The sequence below is a fragment of the Heterodontus francisci genome, chromosome 13 (genome assembly GCF_036365525.1).
Source record: "Heterodontus francisci isolate sHetFra1 chromosome 13, sHetFra1.hap1, whole genome shotgun sequence".
Taxonomy (NCBI): domain Eukaryota; kingdom Metazoa; phylum Chordata; class Chondrichthyes; order Heterodontiformes; family Heterodontidae; genus Heterodontus; species Heterodontus francisci.
In genome coordinates, this window is record NC_090383.1 from 112,656,764 (window position 1) to 112,679,627 (window position 22,864).

Below are 22,864 nucleotides of genomic sequence, written 5' to 3' on the forward strand. Positions count from 1 at the left end.
GGTTCTGGGCAAGAGATCAGGGGGAATATGAGGAAGAGTGTTTGTACGCAGCGGGTGGTAATGACCTGGAACACACTGCCCACAAGGGTGGTGAAAGCGGAGATAATCAATGACTTCAAAAGAAAATTGGATGGCCACTTGAAGGAAATAAACTTGCAGGGCTACAGGGATCGAGCGGGGGAGTGGGACTGACTGAAAGCTCTGCGGAGAGCTGGCTTGGACTTCATGGGCTGAATGGCCTTCTTCTGTGCCATAAATGACTCTATGAGAGCAGCTCCAATAAAATTGACTGATGATGCAAATGCTTTTCTGGCACTTTTCCTGGTGTTTATTTTAGACTTTTCAAAAGTTGGCTAGAAAATAAAGCTTACAATTTAGCCGAAAATGGAGAGAAAAAAATTCAATGTGCGCATCACCAGCAAAAGGTTGCTGCATCCCACACAAACTCTTTTAACAGAATTATTTCAGGGCACAGATGATGCATGTTTCTTGGAAGCTGGAAGTCACATTTCCAGTTCAAGTTAGTAGGAAACCTCCCCCAGGATTTATCAAAGAATTCTAAAGAGCGAAATAAAACAGCTGAAAATGTGAAATAAAACCAAATGTCATGAAGAAAAAAGTAATGTTTGTTTTTAATTTTAAAAAAATTACCACCTGTGTTAATCTATCATAATGACACTTAAAATCTTTAAAAATAAAGTACAGAATCAAATTAAATTTACAGATTTAGATACAAAAACAAAACATGCTGGAAACACTCAGCAGGTCAGGAAGCATCTGTGGAGAGAGAGAGAAAAACACTGGGGAGTATTTTGTCCAAAGGGTAAAAACAGGCACTAAATGGGTGATGTGCTGCTTGAGAGTCTGGATTTAGCACACAATTTTGGTCCTATTTGCTGATGACTATAATATGACCTTGTGTGGAGGTGCTAAACAGACACCTGCAGCTTTAGCACTCAAATGTTGATTCGATGCAATTTTTGTGGAGCCATGTAAGTGGGCTCCATGCACCTACTTCCACTGAAGGTGTGGAGAGCACTGGTTGGCTCAGGGACTGAGGGAGAGCATGCTGAGGTCCTGGTGTAGGAGGTCCAGAGGAGATATCCTGTACCTGCACTTGGGAGGAAGGGCACTCGCCCTCCTGTCCTTCTCTCCTGCAGTTGGTGCTGCTCTACCTTGCCTCGGGTCCTCCTCCCTTTCCTCACTCAGGCCAAGAGGAATCCTAGCAAGATGCTGATGACCAAGTACTCCCTTTCTCCTGGTGACTCCTATAAGGTGTTGCTATGAAGACCCCATCTGTCATGAATGAGGTATATTAATTTAGTCATATGAACATTAATTTTAAACTGTTGCTAGACTGAAGAGATGAATTGTTTAAAGTGATCAGCAGTGGCTGGAAATATTTGCATACTAATACAGTTGTCTAGAGAGACAATAGAACTGCTACCTGATCCAATTAACCCAAATGGATTTTGATCACCAGACATTGAATGTGTATGAAAGCCAGCATTCCAGGGTGAATGCTAAGATGGAGAATCCACAAACGCAGGAATTTGTTAAAATACAACCAGTCACATGACTAACCTGCTGGCCCAGGTTTGGTTTTGAACTGCTCACAGACCAGTTTGGGAGATTGCAACTCAACTTGGGAGAGCCTCTCTCCTGGCTAGCTCTTTTTCTCATGAATCTCCGGATCTACTGAAGTCACTTAAACCTCGAGAGAAAAGACTCCTACTTCGAAACAAGTTTTAAAGTGTTCACTGGGCCCCAATGAAATGGCAAGACTTACCAGCAATCAAAAGCTCTACATCGAACTCAAAGGACCGTAAATAAATCCCAGCTATTGCCTCAAACTTTTCCCCTTTATTCTTTCTACTTTTCTGTCTCTATCTGCGTGTGTCTTTATCGCGTATGCATGCTAGCGTGGTTGCATCGCGTATTTGTAGTCGTTTTAACTGAATTAGAGTTTTAAGGTTAATAAACTTCAACCTTTCTTGTTTAAATCTAAGAAAACCTGTCTGGTTGATTTCTTTGCTTTACAATTGGAGAGCAGTGAACAAGTATTTACTGAAGGACGAGCTTAAAACATGGCATTTTAAAAATTAAGCCCTGTTACGGTTAAACCAGGCAAAGGCTGAGAGGGGACCCCTGGACCCCCTTCTCACCTGGTCATAACAGAAATTTGGGGGCTCATCCGGGATTTGATCCACAGACAAACGAGAAATTGGAAGTGGGAAGTTAAATTGATCCCAATCAAAAAAAGAGAAAAGATTTCAACACAGGTTTTCTTGTGGTTGTGTGTGCTAGAATACTAACACGTCTGCGACTGAAGTCAGTAACTCCCCAAGCCAGGGTGAAGTAACTTGGGATGTTAAAAGCACTGTCTGTGGAGGAGTTGAGAAAAATGGCTGAGCAGTGTGGGATCACTGTACGTGCTAAGGCTAGAATGTCTGAACTCCTAAGTCTAGTGGCCAACCATTTTTCCCTTGAATCTGAAGGAGCAGAAACAGGGTTAGAAATAGATTCCAACAGGGTACTGCTAGCAAAGCTACAATTGGAACAGAGGAAACTTGAATTTGAAGAAAGAGGGAGAGAGAGAGAGACAGGAAAAAGAAAAAGAGAGGAGAGGAAAAAAAACGAGAACCTTGCAGAAGGAATGCAAAGAGAGCTGAGGTGGCATGAGTTAATTAGGGGGCGGCAGAGTAACCCCAGTGAAAGCACAGCCAATATGGAGGATCGTAATTCAGGACTGGGTACAGAATTGTTAAAACTTTCCCAATTGATTCCAAAATTCAATGAGGGAGACGTGGAAGAATTTTTTGTATCTTCTGAAAAACTCGCAAGGCAGTTAAAGTGGCCAGCTGAGGATTGGACTCTCCTGCTACAAAGCAAGCTAACAGGAAAAGCCCATGAGGTTTATTCCCTGTTGCCAGATGAGAGTTCATCAAATTATGAACTGACACAAAATGCTATCCTTGGGGCATATCAGTTAGTAGCAGAAGCCTATCGTCAGAAGTTTAGAACTCACAAAAAGCAAGCTGATCAAACTTACCTGGAGTTTGAGAGAACTAAGCAGCTGGCTTTTGACCAGTGACTGAGGGCTCTTAAAGTGTAGCCCAGCTATGAAAATATCAGAGAGGTAATTTTGCCAGAGGAATTAAAAAAACTTTCTCCCGCTCTCCATAAAGACACATGTAGAGGAACAGAAAGTTCATAGAGACAGGCCAGCCGCAGTTCTGGCTGATGAGTTTGCTCTCATTTATAAGTCGGTTCCCCAGGGGAAAACCTTTCCTAATCACCCTCACAAATCGGAAAAGGACAAAGGGTGGGAAGGTTATAGAAACCCAAGCAGTCCTGGGAGAGGAAGAAAAGCAGGAGACACAGGGGGCCCACCTCCAGCCAAAAAGGAAGGTGCTGTATGTAGGAGTGAGACCCGGAGACCTGTGTGCTTCCATTGTAATAAAGCAGGTCATCTAAGAGCTGACTGCTGGAAACTACAGGGAAAGCCTGTAGGGTTAATCAGGACACACCTGCTCAGTGAAGGAAAAGGGACCCTGATGGAAAGCACAGCACAACAAGCTGTGGCTTTAACTGCAGTAATAGTAAGACCCAGGAAGCCTACTGTTGCAAGTGTAGGAAAATTTAATAGGATTCCTGAAGGTTATTAGGATTTTGTGTCTCAAGGGAGAGGAACCCCATACCCCTCGAGTGGGGCAAGCAAGCCCATAGTAATCCTCAAGGACACAGGGGCCATCAGATCCCTTTTACTGGGAAAAGATCTGACCTTCCCCCCAGAGAGTGCAGTAAACACCAGAATGGTGGTGAATGGTATTGGAGGGCAGTGTACACCTGTACCTTTATATCGGGTGCACCTGGAGTGCGACCTAGTTTCGGGACCAGTGACCGTAGGGATTGTTCCTAGTTTGCCTGTGGACGCGGTTAACCTGCTCCTAGGTAAAGATCTAGCAGGGGGAGAAGGTGGTAGCTTCCCCAGTAGTGAAAGAGAGACCACTGGAGGTCAGAGAGACAGGACAGCAGCAGAAAACAGTCCCCTGCAGTTTCCCTGCATGTGTAGTGAATCAGGCCATGATCAAACCAGCTCCCCCAGAGGAGACTGAATTGGCACTGCAGGCAGATGACTATTAGGTCTGTCTGTCTGAGACTTTCTCTGTCAAGTTAGCGGACCCAGGGAATGAATTAAATGAATCTTCCCTAGCTGAGGCTCAGTGAGCCGACCCAGTACTGAGAGAGTTAGCACAGGCTGTCCAGTCTGAAATTGAAGCAGCGGGAGTCCCTGATTGCTACTATTTAAAGAATGAGGTACTGATGAGGAAGTGGAGTTCTCCTCACAGACCTGAGAGCAAGGAGTGGACATTGGTTCACCAGTTAGTGGTGCCGCAGAGGTACCCGAGAGAAATATTAAGAATGGCCCATGAGATTACAGTGGCTGTACATAAAGCCCTGCTACCTGACTCAAACCCGATGTGATCCGATGACGTGTCGGGTTCGGGTCGGGTCGCACTTCCAGGTCGGGTCGCACTTCCGGGTCGGGCATTTGGGCTTGGGTCGGACACGCTCTATCACAGGTAAGTGGCTCCAATGTTCATTTAATTTTTGGACTAGAAAGGTGGTTTTGTTAGTTATTTTAAGCTTGTGCAGATCAGCAACAAAGTGAAAAATGGAAGGTAAGTTAACTGATGGTCGGGTCAGCTCGGGTTTGGCATGGGAAAAAATGGAAGGGCTCAGGCCGGGTTGGGCTCAGGTTGGATGAGGTTCTGTCGGGCTCAGGTCGGGTTTTTTTTTGCAGACCCGAGCAGGCCTTTAGCTGTACATGTCGGTATATGAAAAACCAAAGCCCGCATAAGACAGCAGTCAGACCAGCCAGAACTCCACAAAGATGTGATGCAGTACTGTAGGAGTTTCCACATGTGCCAACCTACAGTGAAATCTGCACCCCTAAGTCCTGTATCAGTGTTTGGAGGACCCTCCAGCAGATGGCTGGTGAACTGTAAGGGACACCTGCCGAGAACAAAAGGGGATGGACAGGCACATGGTTGGCAAAAGGTTAGAAAGGAAAGCAGAAAAAGGGACAAAGAGGACAGGTTAAGGGAATTCCTGGAGGATTCCCAAATGAAAACCCCTACTGTCTAGTCAGCCAACCCCAAAATGTTTGGAAAATTAGACCCCACGTCCTCCTATGTATATTCAGAGACTAGAAGCACTCCACCAGAGTTGCTCACAGCATTTACAGGAACCTGCAGAGACAAAGAAAGTCCTCAAGAGGGCAGAGAAACTGTGAGGGTGATGCCTCACCTAGTTGAATTGCCACAGGGGCATGCAGTAGAATCTGGGCAAATACCTGCATGCAGAAGTGCCCCAGAGGACAAAGGGGAGGTGCTCACGTTGTTGCTGTACATGGTTCAGGTCTGGCCCATACCTCACTCCTGCGCTGTGGCAGTCACCCGAGCCATTTTCTGCTTCATCTGGGAATCCAAAATGGACCGGGTCCGGAGGGACACGATGTTCAAACCTCTGGATAAGGGTGGGAAAAATGTACCCAACATCGCCCTCATCCTGATGACCTCCTTCGCGTGCGGTTGCATCAAGCTGTGTGTAGACTTCCAGTACGCAAACACTAAGTGTCACTACGCGCTGAGGTTCAATCTGTCCCCGGTGTTGCGAAGGATGGGCCTGGTCACATTGCTGCAGAACGCTCCATTCAGTTGGACTGTGCCGTACCACCTATCCTTCGTGGAACAGTTTCTGCGGAAAAACACCTTTGACCGCCAATCCATCAGGCAGTGGTCTGCACGGAATGTCCTCAAGGCCCTACGGGAAAAGGAGATGGTGGATCCTGTCGGATGGTTCCCCGAGCAGACCGTCAAAGTCATTTGGCGGAATGCCTCATCACCAAAACTTTCAAACAAGCACCAAGATGTAGCTTGGCTGGTGGTGAGAAGAGCCCTCCCCGTCAGATCCTTCCTGCACGCCCGACGTCTCACCACCTCCGCACAATGCCCTCGAAGTGGCTGTGGTGGGGAAGAGACGGTTGCCCACCTCCTCCTGGAATGTGTCTTTGCAAAGCAGGTGTGGAAAGAGATGCAGTGGGTTTTGTCGAGGTTCATCCCAAGCAGCTCTGTAACACAGGAGTCTGTTCTCTACGGTCTGTTCCCAGGGACGCACACCGAGATAAACATCAACTGCTACTGGAGGACAATCAATTTGGTGAAAGACGCCCTTTGGTCTGCCCGAAACCTGCTTGTCTTCCAGTGCAAAGAGTTGTCCACGACCGAATGTTGCAGACTGGCACATTCCAAGGTCCAGGACTACGTGCTGAGGGACACACTAAAGCTTGGGGCAGCCGCAGCAAAGGCTCAATGGGGAAAGACCACAGTGTAAGGTCCCCCCACCAAGCTGAACTGAGGGGCTGGATCCATGGGAAACCCCTTGAACTGTATCCAGAAAATCTTTGTTTGCTGTAAAATGTATATGGCATGTAAAATGAAATGGAAGGGTGGTGAGGCAACTCACTCCTGCATTGAAGGAAACTGACCTCTTTTGCACTGTTTGTATTTTTTGACTTGGTGCTGTTTGGAACTGTTTTGTAATGTATTTTTTACAGATTTTTATGAATAAAGTATATTTTGGAAATAAAAAAAAGAGACAAAGGGAATATTAGCAAGGAATCCTCCGCCACAGTCAGGAGAAAAGGAAACCAACCATCGCCTAAGGTGAAAAGCCCTTGCATGACTCATCAAAGCACTGAGAGTTCAGAGTGGATCCACCCGCTGCCGACGGCCCTAAGCAGAATTCCAATCTAGGGCTAATTAAATCTACCCTCCCCCTGCAGACCTCAACAGGAACAAAGACACCATAGGCAGTCATGGAAATGTGCAAACTGAAAAAAAACTTCCCCAAAAATCACATGTTTATTGGGATGCCAAAAAGGGCAGTTTAAAGCAGCACTGCTACCAAGAAAAGACAAGCTGTAATAGTTTTTAGGACTTCTGAATGAATGAGAGAGATGCATGTGTGTTTTCCTGTACCTACTCTTTTCTCTAGTCACTTTTAATGAAATGCTCTTCTAAAAATTGCATTTCATTCCGCTGGGTGTGGAAGTGTCATGAAGACCCCACCTGCCATGAATGAGGCATATTAATTTCATCATATGAACATTAGTTTTAAATGGACCCTTCCGAAGAAGGGTCACTGACCCGAAACGTTAACTCTGCTTCTCTTTCCACAGATGCTGCCAGACCTGCTGAGTGATTCCAGCATTTCTTGTTTTTGTTTCAGATATCCAGCATCCGCAGTATTTTGCTTTTAGTTTTAAATGGTTGCTGGACTGAAGAGATGAATTGTTTAAAGAGATCAGCAGTGGCTGGAAAAATTTGCATACGAAGAGACAGTTGTCTAGAGAGACAATAGAACTGCTACCTGATCCAATTAACCCAAATGGATTCTGATCACCAGACATTGAATATGTAAGTAAGCCAGCATTCCAGGGTGTCTGCTGAGATGGAGAATCCACAAACGCAGGAGTTTGTTAAAATACAACCAGTCATATGCTGAACCTGCTGGCCCAGGTCTGATTTTGAACTGCTCACAGACCAGTTTGGGAGATTGTAACTGAACTTGGAAGAAGAGAGCCTCTCTCCTGGCTCGCTCTCTCTCTCACAAATCTCCAGATCCAATGAAGTCACTCAAACCTCAAGAGAGAAAAGACTCCTTCTTCGAAACAAGTATTAAAGCTTCCACTGGGCCCCAACGAAACGGCAAGTTTTACCGGCAATCAAAGACTATATCGAACTCAAAGGACCGTAAATAAATCCCAGCTATTGCCTCAAACTTTTCTGCTTTATTCTTTCTACTTTTCTGTCTCTATCTGCGTGTCTGTTTATTGTTTTAACCGAATTAGAGTTTTAAGGTTAATAAACTTCAACCTTTCTTGTTCAAATCTTAAGAAAACCTGTCTGGTTGATTTCTTTGCCTTACAATTGGAGAGCAGTGAACAAGGATTCACTGAAGGGGGAGCTAAAAACATGGTGTTTTAAAAATTAAACCCTGTTACAGTCAAATCAGGCAAAGGCTGAGAGGGAACACCTAGACCCCTTTCTTACCTGGTCGTAACAGTGTCTAATAAGGTAGCGTAGCATAGCACTTACTCTTTTTAGGTGAAATCCTCAGAGAATTTCTAGAATAAATGTTGCTTGAGCGTTGGTAAAGTCTTGATAAAGTGTCCCAGAAATTGTACTGATGTGTTTCAGAGGGTCTCTTCACAGCTCCGGCAACAATGATCATGAAATGGTGATTAGCCCTTTAAAATGTGCTTAAAATCATCATCAATGACCTGTTTACTCCCAAACAACTGGTTGTGGTTAAGAGAGGGCGTTAGTTGAAGTGCTAGCCACCAAAATGCCAAGCAGCCTCTTTAATGAGCGCTAGCAGGCATTTTAAGTAGCAATTAGCTGTTTAACACGCCATTCATAATGCTGGCTTCAACTCTTTTACAAAGATGTCACCATGCACTAAACGTGGGCTAAACCGGCATTTCAGTTTAAGGCCCCAGCTTGTCCATCTCTTTAGCGCCTAAAGTGCTTAATTCAGTGAAAATCGCCTTCCTCCTGACATCCCACCATTTCACCTCAGTTTTAAACTTGAACTCACTCTTCCCTCGGATCTGAAAACTGCCGACTTCCTTAATTCCCTCGGTCCTCCCTTCCTGTGACTATCTACAGGCCATTAAAATCCCAAGTGACTGGCATCTATGTTAGAAAATGTTAGAAGTTATTTTATTTTTTTTTCTTTGGCCTCCTTATCTCGAGAGACAATTGATACGCGCCTGGAGGTGGTCAGTGGTGTGTGGAGCAGCGCCTGGAGTGGCTATAAAGGCCAATTCTAGAGTGACAGGCTCTTCCACAGGTGCTGCAGAAAAATTTGATTGTCGGGGCTGTTGCACAGTTGGCTCTTCCCTTGCGCTTCTGTCTTTTTTCCTGCCAACTGCTAAGTCTCTTCGACTCGCCACACTTGAGCCCCGCCTTTATGGCTGCCCGCCAGCTCTGGCGAACGCTGGCAACTGACTCCCACGACTTGTGATCAATGTCACAGGATTTCATGTCGCGTTTGCAGACGTCTTTAAAGTGGAAACATGGATGGCCGATGGGTCTGATACCAGTGGCGAGCTCGCTGTACAATGTGTCTTTGGGGATCCTGCCATCTTCCATGCGGCTCACGTGGCCAAGCCATCTCAAGCGCCGCTGACTCAGTAGTGTGTATAAGCTGGGGATGTTGGCCACCTCGAGGACTTCTGTGTTGGAGATACGGTCCTGCCACCTGATGCCAAGTATTCCCCGGAGGCAGCGAAGATGGAATGAATTGAGACGTCGCTCTTGGCTGACATACGTTGTCCAGGCCTCGCTGCCGTAGAGCAAGGTACTGAGGACACAGGCTTGATACACTCGGACTTTTGTGTTCCGTGTCAGTGGGCCATTTTCCCACACTCTTTTGGCCAGTCTGGACATAGCAGTGGAAGCCTTTCCCATGCGCTTGTTGATTTCTGCATCTCGAGACAGGTTACTGGTGATAGTTGAGCCTAGGTAGGTGAACTCTTGAACCACTTCCAGAGTGTGGTCGCCAATATTGATGGATGGAGCATTTCTGACGTCCTGCCCCATGATGTTCGTTTTCTTGAGGCTGATGGTTAGGCCAAATTCATTGCAGGCAGCCGCAAACCTGTCGATGAGACTCTGCAGGCACTCTTCAGTGTGAGATGTTAAAGCAGCATCGTCAGCAAAGAGGAGTTCCCTGATGAGGACTTTCCGTACTTTGGACTTCGCTCTTAGACGGGCAAGGTTGAACAACCTGCCCCCTGATCTTGTGTGGAGGAAAATTCCTTCTTCCGAGGACTTGAACGCATGTGAAAGCAGTAGGGAGAAGAAAATCCCAAAAAGTGTGGGTGCGAGAACACAGCCACTCAGGATAGGAAAGGGGTCTGATGAGGAGCCACCATGTTGAATTGTGCCTTTCATATTGTCATGGAATGAGGTGATGATACTTAGTAGCTTTGGTGGGCATCCAATCTTTTCTAGTAGTCTGAAGAGACCACGTCTGCTGACGAGGTCAAAGGCTTTGGTGAGATCAATGAAAGCAAAGTAGAGGGGCATCTGTTGTTCGCGGCATTTCTCCTGTATCTGACGAAGGGAGAACAGCATGTCAATGGTCGATATCTCTGCACGAAAGCCACACTGTGCCTCAGGGTAGACGCGCTCGGCCAGCTTCTGGAGCCTGTTTGGAGCGACTCGAGCAAAGACTTTCCCCACTATGCTGAGCAGGGAGATTCCACGGTAGTTGTTGCAGTCACCGTGGTCACCTTTGTTTTTATAGAGGGTGATGATATTGGCATCGCGCATGTCCTGAGGTACTGCTCCCTCGTCCCAGCACAGGCATAGCAGTTCATGTAGTGCTGACAGTATAGCAGGCTTGGCACTCTTGATTATTTCAGGGGTAATGCCGTCCTTCCCAGCGGCTTTTCCGCTGGCTAGAGAATCAATGGCATCACTGAGTTCCGATTTGGTTGGCTGTATGTCCAGCTCATCCATGACTGGTAGAGGCTGGGCTGCATTGAGGGCAGTCTCAGTGACAACATTCTCCCTGGAGTACAGTTCTAGGTAGTGCTCAACCCAGCGGTTCATTTGTTTGCATTGGTCAGTGATTATGTCCCCTGATTTAGATTTGAGGGGGGCGATCTTCTTGATGGTTGGCCCAAGAGCTCTCTTAATGCCATCATACATTCCTCTGATGTTTCCAGTGTCTGAGGCCAGCTGAATGTGACTGCATAGGTGTTGCCAGTAGTCGTTTGCACAGTGCCTGGCTGTTCTTTGTGCAGTGCTTCTGGCTGCTTTAAGTGCTGCGGATGTTAACTCGCTGGGGGCTTTCTTGTAGTTCAACAGTGCAATGCGCTTCGTGGCTATGACAGGTTCCAGATCTTCATTATGAGGTTGAAACCAGTCTGCATTTCTCCTCGCACTTTTGCCGTAGGTGGTCAAAGCTGACTCATAGATGGCGTCTCTGATGTGGGCCCACTTGGTCTCAGCATCCCCTGTGGGAGTGTTTTGAAGGGCTGACACAAGGGAATTTAGAAATGTTTGTAACAGCTTGTGGGTGAGAAATTCTGCTCGTGTTGATGCGCGGGTGGCCCTTCTGCTTGGAATGATGCAACTTCTTTGGTCTGAGTCTAACCTTGCTGCACACCAGGGAGTGGTCGGTGTCGCAGTCCGCACTGTGGAAGCTGCGTGTGATTTGAACACTGTTTAAGGCGGCTCGCCTTGTGACAATGAGGTCTAGCTGGTGCCAACGACACGATCTTGGGTGCCTCCATGAAACCTGGTGACAGGGTTTAGTGTGAAAGAACGAGTTGGTGATGCAGAGGTTATGATAGGTACACAACTCAAGCAGCCTCTGCCCGTTCTCATTCATCCTTCCAACGCCATAGAAAATGTTAGAAGTTATTATTAAAGACATTATAGCAGGGCAATTAAAAAAATTCAAGGTAATTAGGCAGTGACACCCATATCCCATGAAAGAATAAAAAAACTTCCAATCCTTCCTCTACTGAAGGACTGATGATGTAGAGCAGTTTTAGCAGTGGCCTTTGGTACTTATCTAAATGGCTGCACTTAAGCTTGAGCTGTGTCAATATACGTTGGTGAGCTGCTTACTCACAAGGGTAGACATAACAGTTGAACCCAATCCTGTTCGCTGTACGGATCATTATACCAGTGATCAGGAGCGGGAATCCAAGCTGTTTTACCTCTCTCCCTAGCCTGGTAACATTGAGGTCAGCTGTAGGACTTCCAAGGCTTCCTGGTGGGGATTAAACTCAGCACAATCTGGGATCAGATCTGGGGACATGGTAGCGATGCATGTGGAAGCTATATTATTCTTCATTAAGAACAAAAACAGACAGTTAATTCTTAAATTGTATGTTCTACTTGCAACCTCCACCACCTGGAAGGACAAGGGCAGGGAGTGCAAGGGAACATCACGACCTCCAGTTTTCCCTCCAAGTTAAATACCATACTGACTTGGAAATATAACACCATTCCTTCACCATCGCTAGGTCAAATTTCTGGAACTCCCTACCTAACAGTACTGTGGGAACACCTTCACCACACGGACCATAGAGTTCAGGAAGGAGGCTCACTACCGCCTTCTCGAGGGCAACCAGGGTTGGGCAATAAATGCCAGTCCTGCCGACAATGTCCATATCCAGAGAATGAATCAATAAAATCATCAGAGGATGCCAGTAGATTTTTTTTTAGATACTTTTTAATTAAGCACTAGAACATAATAGACAATGCTGATGTAAGTGATTTTTAACATACCTGCTTGTGCTGGATTGGCGGGACCAGGCTGTCGATACCTTCCCTGATAACCCTGGCAATGGGTGGGGTATGGAGGAGAATTGTGCAGCCGCTGCTCACGCTGCAGCATGTGATGACTGCCTCTACCGTGGGGACCAGGCCTTTCACAGTTCTCTAGCGATACAGAACACACGACAGATCAATTTTACTCAATACACTGGTCACTAACAAAATAATCAACAAGTGAATTCGACCAAACTATCGCTCTCATACGTTTCACGACGTGTGAAAAATATGCGCGATTTTCCAAGAAGCCTTTAATAGTTTTGGTCTCCCTTATTCTGCTGATTTTATCGCTTTCTCTCTTGAAGGCAAGGAGGGATAGTTGAGGTGCCGATCGCCTGTTGTTATCTTACCCAAATAAGAGTCTAAACAGTGGTATCAGCAAGTTATTAATCGTGGGAGTATCACAATCAAGCTTGATCCTGTTCACACTCCATGTCCACACATTTGCACTTCCATCAGAAGTCAATGGATAATGACCGGGAGAAGGAATTTTAGCTAATTTTCCTCTGCCTGAGGCCAATTCTGTTCATATACTATTGTGCTAGCCAAGATTAGCAATTCATCTCAGACCAGGTACTGAACCTGGGTGTCCCTGGTCGACTGTGGACCTGAACACATAAACTAGGCTGATGCATCAGTGCAGTACTGAAAGATTGCGTTGTTGGATAGGCTGCCCTTTGGATGAAATTTTAAACCAAAGCCCACGTCTGCCTGTTCAGGTGGACCATAACATTTTCTATTGCACTGCACCAAAATGCACTATTGGAAGAGGAGAACAGAATTCTACCAACATTCAAACCAATGTTCCTCCCTCGAACAACATTATACAAAACCGGTCATTTATCTCATTTACTGTTTGTGGGATCTTGCTGTATGTATGTTGACTGCTACATCTGCCTATGCAGCAACAGTAACGGCATTTCAAAAGTATTACATTGGCTGTGAAGCGTTTTAGTATGTCCTGAGGATGTGAAAGGCGCTATATAAATGGAAGTTATTTCTTTCTTACTACCTTAAATTGTTGAATATTTGGAGGAGCTATCTCTCAACACTTAAAACTGACTACATTATGGAATCATGGAATTACGCAGCTCAGGAAGAGGCTATTCAGCCCATCATCCTCTATGCTGGCTCTTTGAAAGAGCTATCCAACTGACCCCACTCCCGTGCTCTTTTTCCATAGTGCAGCAACATTTTTCCTTTTCAAGTATTTATCCATTTCCCTTTTGAAAACTACTATTGAATCTGCTTTCACTGCCGTTTCAGGCAGTGCATTCCAGCTCATAACAACTTGCTGTGTAATTTTTTTTTCTCCTCACGTCGCCTCTGGTTCTTTTGCCAATTACTTTAAATCTGTGTCCTCTGGGTACTGACACTTCAGCCATTAGAAACAATTTCTCCTTATTTACTCTATCATAACCCTTCAAGATTTTGAAAACCTCTATCAAATCTCTCCTTAACCTTCTCTGCTTGAAGAAGAACAATGCTACATTCTCAGTGCATTAACACCTAATCTGTACTAATGCTTTGTCTTTCAACATACCATTAACATATTGTTTGCCTTTGCTCCGTGACCTTTTGGTCAGCTATGTGGCCTGGTCCAATCTAGACCTCCTTTGTTATCTCTTGCCCCACCTCCACCTCACTTGCTTATAATCTGTGACTTTTCTAATATTTGTCAGTTCCGAAGAAGGGTCACTGACCCGAAATGTTAACTCTGCTTCTCTTTTCACAGATGCTGCCAGACCTGCTGAGTGGTTCCAGCATTTCTTGTTTTTATATCCTACATTCTCTAGTCTCTCCACGTACCGATGTCCTTCATGCCTGGTACCATTCTAGTAAATCTCTGCATCCGCCCTAATGCCTTGACATCTTTGCCAATGTGCGGTGCCCAGAAATGGCCACATTATTTGAGGTCAAGATGTTGCATTACAATTAAAAATTAATTTATTTCAGTGTGAAGATCAGACTGATAAATATTCGGTTGCATATTCAACAGAGCTCATTGTAAACTTCCTTCTGAGGATTTCAGTTTGACCGTAGAAAAGTTCCATTGCTCCTCTTGGAACACAACAATCCTCATTCTACCATCTGGGCCATGTCAGCTGGCACTTCAATGCTGTACTGAAGTAGTGCTGCACTGTCAGAGATGGCGTTTTTCAGGTTTGTTACAAAACCAGGATATTTTATGCCGGTTCAGCTGGATGCCAAAGAACTGATGGCACAAATCAAGGAAGAGCAGTGAGATGTCCTGGTGTCAGGCCAAAATTCTTTCATCCACCAACGCCATGAAAAGCAGGTTAACCACTCATTTATCTCACTGTTGTTTCTATCTCTTACTGCATGCAAAATGACTGTCCATTTGCCTTTATGACAGTGTTGATTACACTTTATGACTTTTGAGAGCTGTGATGAAGTATTCCATTGATTCTCTAGCCAGCGGAAAAGCCGCTGGGAAGGACAGCATTACCCATGAAATAATCAAGAGTGCCAAGCCTGCGATACTCTCAGCACTACATGAACTGCTATGCCTGTGCTGGGACGAGGGAGCAGTACCTCAGGACATGCGCGATGCCAATATCATCACCCTCTATAAAAACAAAGGTGACCGCGGTGACTGCAACAACTACCGTGGAATCTCCCTGCTCAGCACAGTGGGGAAAGTCTTTGCTCGAGTCGCTCTAAACAGGCTCCAGAAGCTGGCCGTGCGCGTCTCCCCTGAGTCACAGTGTGGCTTTCGTGCAGAGAGATCGACCATTGACATGCTGTTCTCCCTTCGTCAGATACAGGAGAAATGCCGCGAACAACAGATGCCCCTCTACATTGCTTTCATTGATCTCACCAAAGCCTTTGACCTTGTCAGCAGACGTGGTCTCTTCAGACTACTAGAAAAGAATGGATGTCCACCAAAGCTACTAAGTATCATCACCTCATTCCATGACAATATGAAAGGCACAATTCAACATGGCGGCACCTCATCAGACCCCTTTCCTATCCTGAGTGGCGTGAAACAAGGCTGCGTTCTCGCACCCACACTTGTTGGGATTTTCTTCTCCCTGCTGCTTTCATGTGCGTTCAAGTCTTCTGAAGAAGGAATTTTCCTCCACACAAGATCAGGGGGCAGGTTGTTCAACCTTGCCCGTCTAAGAGCGAAGTCCAAAGTACGGAAAGTCCTCATCAGGGAACTCCTCTTTGCTAACGATGCTGCTTTAACATCTCACACTGAAGAGTGCCTGCAGAGTCTCATCGACAGGTTTGCGGCTGCCTGCAATGAATTTGGCCTAACCATCAGCCTCAAGAAAACGAACATCATGGGGCAGGACGTCAGAAATGCTCCATCCATCAATATTGGCGACCACGCTCTGGAAGTGGTTCAAGAGTTCACCTACCTAGGCTCAACTATCACCAGTAACCTGTCTCGAGATGCAGAAATCAACAAGCGCATGGGAAAGGCTTCCACTGCTATGTCCAGACTGGCCAAAAGAGTGTGGGAAAATGGGGCACTGACACAGAACACAAAAGTCCGAGTGTATCAAGCCTGTGTCCTCAGTACCTTGCTCTACAGCAGCGAGGCCTGGACAACGTATGTCAGCCAAGAGCGACGTCTCAATTCATTCCATCTTCGCTGCCTCCGGGGAATACTTGGCATCAGGTGGCAGGACCATATCTCCAACACAGAAGTCCTCGATGCGGCCAACATCCCCAGCTTATACACACTACTGAGTCAGCGGCGCTTGAGATGGCTTGGCCATGTGAGCCGCATGGAAGATGGCAGAATCCCCAAAGACACATTGTACAGCGAGCTCGCCACTGGTATCAGACCCACCGGCTGTCCATGTCTCCGCTTTAAAGACGTCTGCAAACGCGACATGAAGTCCTGTGACATTGATCACAAGTCGTGGGAGTCAGTTGCCAGCGTTCACCAGAGCTGGCGGGCAGCCATAAAGGCGGGGCTCAAGTGTGGCGAGTCGAAGAGACTTAGCAGTTGGCAGGAAAAAAGACAAAAGCGCAAGGGGAGAGCCAACTGTGTAACAGCCCCGACAAACTAATTTCTCTGCTGCACCTGTGGAAGAGCCTGTCACTCTAGAATTGGCCTTTATAGCCACTCCAGGCGCTGCTCCACAAACCACTGACCACCTCCAGGCGCGTATCCATTGTCTCTCGAGATAAGGAGGCCAAAGAAAGAAAGATAAAGCATTATAGTAATGCCAATCTTCTTAAAACTGAATTTGCTCCCCCAATTTCATCAATAACATTTACTAATGTTCCTTCCGCCCTGCCATCACCAAATTTCATTTGGAATTCAAATTTTTTTTTTAATTCCTCGTAACTAAAACCCTGGAAACAAAGACCATTATTAATCAAGTATTTCATTCCATCTCTGTGGTCTATACATTATAGGAAAGGCAGTGAACGATAAACTATTAAAATTCAACCCTGGTCACTGACCTGTTACACAGGGCCGGGGCCTGCTCTGTATCATTCTCTTCTTTCCTGCACAAATCGTGTTGATGAGGGACTTCAGCTTCTGAAATTCCTGTATTAGAACATCCTACATCCAGGAACAAAAATGATCAGCAATCTGACAAAAAGAATAAAATAACACATCACACATTGTGTGGCAGCCATTACTACAAAAATTTGCATTATATAGCATCTCACAGGGACGTAATTAACCAAAATGTGACCCCAATGTACATAAGGAGACATTAGGACAGGTGACCAAAAGCTTGGTCAAAGAGGAAGGTTTTAAAGAATGTCTTAAGGGAGGAAAGAGGAAGAAATAGAGAGGTAGAGAGGTTTAGGGAGAAAATTCCAGAGCTTGGTGTCTAGGCAGCCAATGACCCATCTGGCAATGATGGGAGTCATTAAAATTGGGGAGGTGCAAGAGGCCAGAATTGAAGGAACACATAGATCTCCAAGGGTTGTAGGGCTGGAGCAGATAATAGAGATAGGGAGCAGCGAGACCATGGAAGAATTTGAGAACAAGGGTGAGAATTTTAAATTCAAGGTACTGGTGCAGCGGTGCCCAATGGAGGTCAGCGAGCACAGGGGTGATGGACAAACGGAACTTGGGATACAGGCAGCAGAGTTTTGGATGAGTCAAGGTTATGGAGGGTGGCCTTGATGACTGAGTGCATATGTAGTCGGAAGCTCATCTTGGGGTCGAATACGGTTGCAAGGTTACAGCCTCAGACAGCAGCCAGGGAGAGGGATGGAGTTGGTGGCTAGGGAACCAAGTTTGTAGTGGGGACCGAAGACAATGGCCGGTTAGTTTAGCATCAGTGGTAGGTAAGGTTTTAGAAACAGCAATCAGGGAAAAAAATCAACAGGCACTTGGAGAGGTTTGAGTTAATTCAGGAAAGCCAGCACAGATTTGACTTTATTGATGCTTAACTGATTTAATTGATTTTTTTTGATGAAGTAACGGAGAAGGTTGATGAAGGGAAAGCAATGTTCTCTATATGGATTTTAAGAAAGCATTTGATAAAGTACCACATAAAAGGCTGTTTAACAAAACTGAGGCTCTTGGAATAGGAGGATCAATGTCAGCTTGGATAAAAATTTGGCTTAAGGACAGAAAACAGTGAGTCGTGGTAAATGGTTGTTTTTCAGACTGGAGGATGGTAGACAGTGGTGATCCCCAAGGGTCAGTGCTAGGACCACTGCTTTTTTGACTTGGATTTAGAATACAGAGTAAAATTTCCAAATTTGCTGATGATACCAAATTTGGAGGTGTGGCAACAGGATGACACCAATCGATACCAACAGGATATTGATAGGCTCGCAGAATGATCAGACAAGTGGCAGATGGAATTTAATACAGAGAAGTGTGAGGTGATGCATGTTGGTAGAAAGGATAGGGAGAGACAATATAGACTAAGTAGCACAGTTCTAAAGAGTGCACAGTGACAGAGGTTCATGTGCATGGATCTTTGAAGGTGGCAGGACATATTGTGAGAGTAGTTAGCAAAGCAGATGGGATCTTGGGGTTCATAAATAGAGGTATTGTGTCCCTTGTGGGGGAATCTAGAACCAGGGGGCACAGTTTCAATTTAAGATGGAAATAAGGAGGAATTTCTTCTCTCAGAAGGTTGTTGGTGTTTGGAATTCACTTCCCCAGCGAGTAGTGGAGGCTGAGTCATTGAATATATTCAAGGCTGAGTTGGAAAGATTTTTGATTGACAAGGCAGTCAAGGGTTATGGGGGGCAGACAGGAAAGTGGAGTTAAGGCCACAATCAGAGCAGCCATGATTTTATTGAACGGCAGAGCAAGCTTGAGGGGCCAAATGGCCTATTCCTGCTATTACTTATGTTCTCATGTTCAAAAGCAGGGAAGTTGTGCTGAACCTTTATAAAGCTCTGGTCAGGCCATAACTAGAATATTGCATCCAGTTCTGGTCACAACACTTTAGGAAGGATGTGAGGGCCCTTGAGAGGGTACAGGGTAGTTTTACTAGAATAGTTCCAGAGATGAGGGATTTTAGTACAAGGTTAGGTTGGAGAAGGTGGGGTTGTTCTTCTTGGAGCAGTGGAGATTGGGGGGAGATTTGATAGAGGTGTACAAGATGTTGACAGGTTTAGATAAGGTAAACAAAGAAAAGCTGTTCCCATTAGCTGATGGTACAAGGGCAAAGGGCCTCAGATTTAAGGTTTTGGGCAAGAGAACTTTTTTTACACAGCGTAATGACGTGGAACTTGCTGCCTACAAGGGTGGTGGAAGTGGAGGCGATGAATGATTTCAAAAGGAAACTGAATGGGGACTTGAGGAAATAAACTTGCTGGGCTACAGGAATAGGAGCAGGGGAATGGGATTGGATTGCTCTACAGAGACCCAGCATGGTCTCAATGGGCTGAATGGCATCCTTCTGTATCATAAAGAGCCTATGACTCTATCCAGTACTGGAATTGGACAAGCGGTGTGACAAATCAGATGCAGTGGAAAGGTCAAGAGAGGAGGTGGTGAGGTAGAGATAGCTGTTGTCAGCATACATGTAGAATCTGACTGTGCTTCCAGATGATGTCGCCGAGGGGTAGCTTGTAGATGAGAAATAGGAGGGGACCAAGGATAGACTCTTAGGGGACTCCTGAGGTAATGGTGTGGGAATGGGAAGAGAAGCCATTGCAGGTGATTCTCTGGCTACGACTGGATAGAAAATGCAACCAGGCAAGGACAGTCCCAATCAGAGGGCAGGTGTTGGAGTAGGAATAGTTTGATTAACTGTGTCAAAGGCTGCAGACAGAATGAGAAGGATGAGCTGGGATCGTTTACCATGGTTACAGTTACATAGGATGTCATTTGTGACTTTGATGAGGGCCATTTCAGTACCATGGCAGAGATGGAAACCTGATTTAAGGAATTAAGACATGGGGTTGCAGGAAACGCAGGCACAGATTTGGGAGGGAACAAAATATTCAAGGACTTTGGCGAGGAAAGGGAGATTGGAGATAGGGCAGTAGTTTGCAAGGACCTGGGGTCAAGTGTTTTTTTTTGACAAGAAGGGTGATAACAGAAGATTTGAAGGACTTAAGAACATAAGAACATGAGAAATAGGAGCAAAGTGGGCCATTCGGCCCCTCGGGCCTGCTCTGCCATTCAATAAGATCATGGCTGATCTGATCATGGCCGATCTGATCATGGCCATCATTCCATTTTCCCGCCTGCTTCCCATAACTCTTCACTCCCGTGTAGATCAAAAATCTGTCTAACTCAGCCTTGAATATATTCAATGTCCCAGCCACCACTGCTCTCTGGGGAAGAGAATTCCAAAGATTTACGACCCTCTGAGAGAAGAAATTCCTCCTCATTTCCATCTTAAATGGGAGACCCTTTATTCTGAAACTATGCCCCCTAGTTCTAGATTCCCCCATGAGGGCTAACATCCTCTCAGCACCTACCCTGTCAAGCTCCCTCAGAATCTTATATGTATCAATAAGATCATCTCTCATTCTTCCAAATTCTGATGAGTATAGGTCCAACCTGCTCAACCTTTGCTCATAAGACAAACACTTCATCCCAGGAATCAGCCTTGTGAACCTTCTCTGAACCGCCTCCAATGCAAGTATATGCCTCCTTAAATAAGGAGACCGAAACTGTACACAGTACTCTAGGTGTGGCCTCACCAACGCCCTGTACATTTGTAGCAAAATGTTCCTCCTGTTACACTCCATCCCCCTTGAAATAAAGGCCGACATTCCAGGAGAGGGGGACAGCCCCTGAGGAGAAGGAACTGTTAACAATATCAGCAATCAGGGTCAGGAAGGAAAGTTGGGTGGTCAGCAGCTCAGTGGGAATAGGGACAAGGGAGCAAGTGGATCTCAGGGACAAGATCTCAGAAAGGGCATAAGGGGGCATAGGCCAGCAACTGGACAAAAAAGAAAGTTCAAGGCTAGGGCAAGGGGGCACCTTAGGGGAAGTTTAGTCTGGCAGGCTAGGGAAAGGGAGAGAAGCGGTAGAGGCAGCTAAATGGATGGTCTCAATCACAGTGACAAAAAAGCCCATGAGCTCCTGGCACTTATTGGAGGTGAGGGTAAAGGAGGCAGGGTACAGGGGTTTAAGAAGATGGTTTGTAGAGAAGTCGTGGATGATCCTGGAATGTGAGCAGTTTTAGCAGAGGACAGAAGGATCCTATTCTGCTTTATGTGGTCCAGCCAGATCTGGCAATGATTAACTAAAACAATTATCATCCATAAACATTCAAGTCTGCATCCCTTGGACTTAAAGAGGCAGAGATGAGGGAGTAACATGTGGAATGACCAGGGTGAGGAAGGGTAATGGTTTAATGGGGACATGTCCTCAAAGAGAGGTGAACGTGTGATTGAGCAGATCGGTAGCTGCAGAAATGTTGTGATGAATGGAGGGTCAAAAGCTAGCAGTTGGAAATTAATGATGGGGAACAAGGAACACATACAATTGCCAAATAATCTGGCAATCCAAGGTGACGAGCGACACAGATAAAGCACGTAGGCATCAACCGGCATTAGGTTCCCCATCCCTAGGCTACAGAAAAGGAAAACAACAGCACTCTCTCTCCCAACTGCTACCCACTGACCCTGCTGCAAAATGCACAGGTCGATGACAGGTGAGAACGGGATGTGATGACCCGCATGGCCGAATAGCCTGTTGACCAACACGGTTGACACATAGGTAAAGAATGAGTGCTCGGGTGAAGCAACGTCTGTGAAACCTTACCCTAGTGCCTTCAGCAGTTAGGGAAAAAGTTGAAAAAAAATAAAAAAGCACATGGCAATAAAAATCCTTATTATTGGCAATGCTGCCCTTTGATCATGGAATGCACAGAAACCTTAATGATGCCAATGGCTGCTCAGTAGTAAAGTGAACATGTAGGCACTTCAAACCTCTTTTAAAACACTATTCCTATCAAAGAACATATACACATGAAATACATATAGCAAGCAAAAAGTTTATATCCTCACATATGTTGATAGAACCTGACCTTGAACCACCAAGATTAATCATTAAGTTCACCTTGTTTGCGATAACTGGTTATGCATGCACGTAACCAGATGGTATTTGCTTTAGAAAACAACCTACTGTAAACCACTATCATTAGTTGAGAATCACCTCAAGCATGCACACTCCATCTGTATACCTACGTTATTTTCTAGAAGGTCCTCCATTGTACATCCACTGTGAGACTGCAGGTACTTTGTGTGGAAAAGCTTCCCATCAAACACCTCCCACGGCATTAGGTCGACCATTTTAAATGGAAACCCGCAGGCACTATTAGCTGAAAGGAGCACAGACAGGCCCCGAACAAAGAGGGAGGCCAGGTGCACAGCCCGAGAGTCAACACGGGGCACCTGAAAAAGAGAGTCAAAGATTAATGGCCGGACAATGACGGCAAATTATTCACTCGCTGCACTTACTGTGCAAAACAGTGGCTGTCAGCAAGGGGTCCATCTGGTTGCATCTAAACTAACAGAATGGTCAAAGTAGGTTTGAGCAGCACAGCCAGTAAGGCACACAAAACAATTTATGAAAACATTTCGTCTCTAGGTGAGGTAAAATCAAGGACTAAACTTCACGAGTCACAGTGTTTTGCCTCCATAGCTGATTTAAGTGCAGTAATGCAGTCTGGTGCTTACAACTGTAATTATGACTTAACAGGAGGAAAACGGAGTAATTTTACTGTTGGTTATGAAGGATACAGAGTTAAAGGGGAATTGTACATGCTATTGGTTAAAGGGAAATACTTGATGCAGAATCTCTGGCAAGACCGGTATTTATTGTCCATCCCTATCTGCTCTGAGAAGCTGGTGTCACTAGGCCAGTTCAGAGGGAGCTTTGACAACATAAACCAGATTGAGTGAGGATGATAGGTTTCCTGTCCTAAAGGACACGAGTGAACGAGATGTGTTTTTTATGATGGCGATCCGACATTTTCACGGTCACTTTAATTAGTATCCGTTTT

The 22,864-nt window shown here is 45.6% G+C and overlaps 1 protein-coding gene across 13 annotated transcripts in view; it reads right to left on the minus strand.

Annotated features, from left to right (window-relative positions):
- The window catches only part of fam120b (family with sequence similarity 120 member B), an 88,636-nt gene that overhangs the window by 13,412 nt on the left and 52,360 nt on the right, over positions 1-22,864 (minus strand). For 12 of the 13 annotated variants that reach the window (XM_068045454.1, XM_068045460.1, XM_068045453.1 and 9 more), the window contains 3 exons: positions 22,047-22,253; positions 16,878-16,980; positions 12,384-12,536 (listed from right to left, as the gene is read on the minus strand). In XM_068045454.1, the coding sequence (XP_067901555.1) occupies positions 12,384-12,536; positions 16,878-16,980; positions 22,047-22,253 (463 nt within the window). Of the gene's footprint in view, positions 1-12,383; positions 12,537-16,877; positions 17,011-22,046; positions 22,254-22,864 lie in introns of those variants that run through there. The other variant, XM_068045462.1, reaches the window with a different exon arrangement.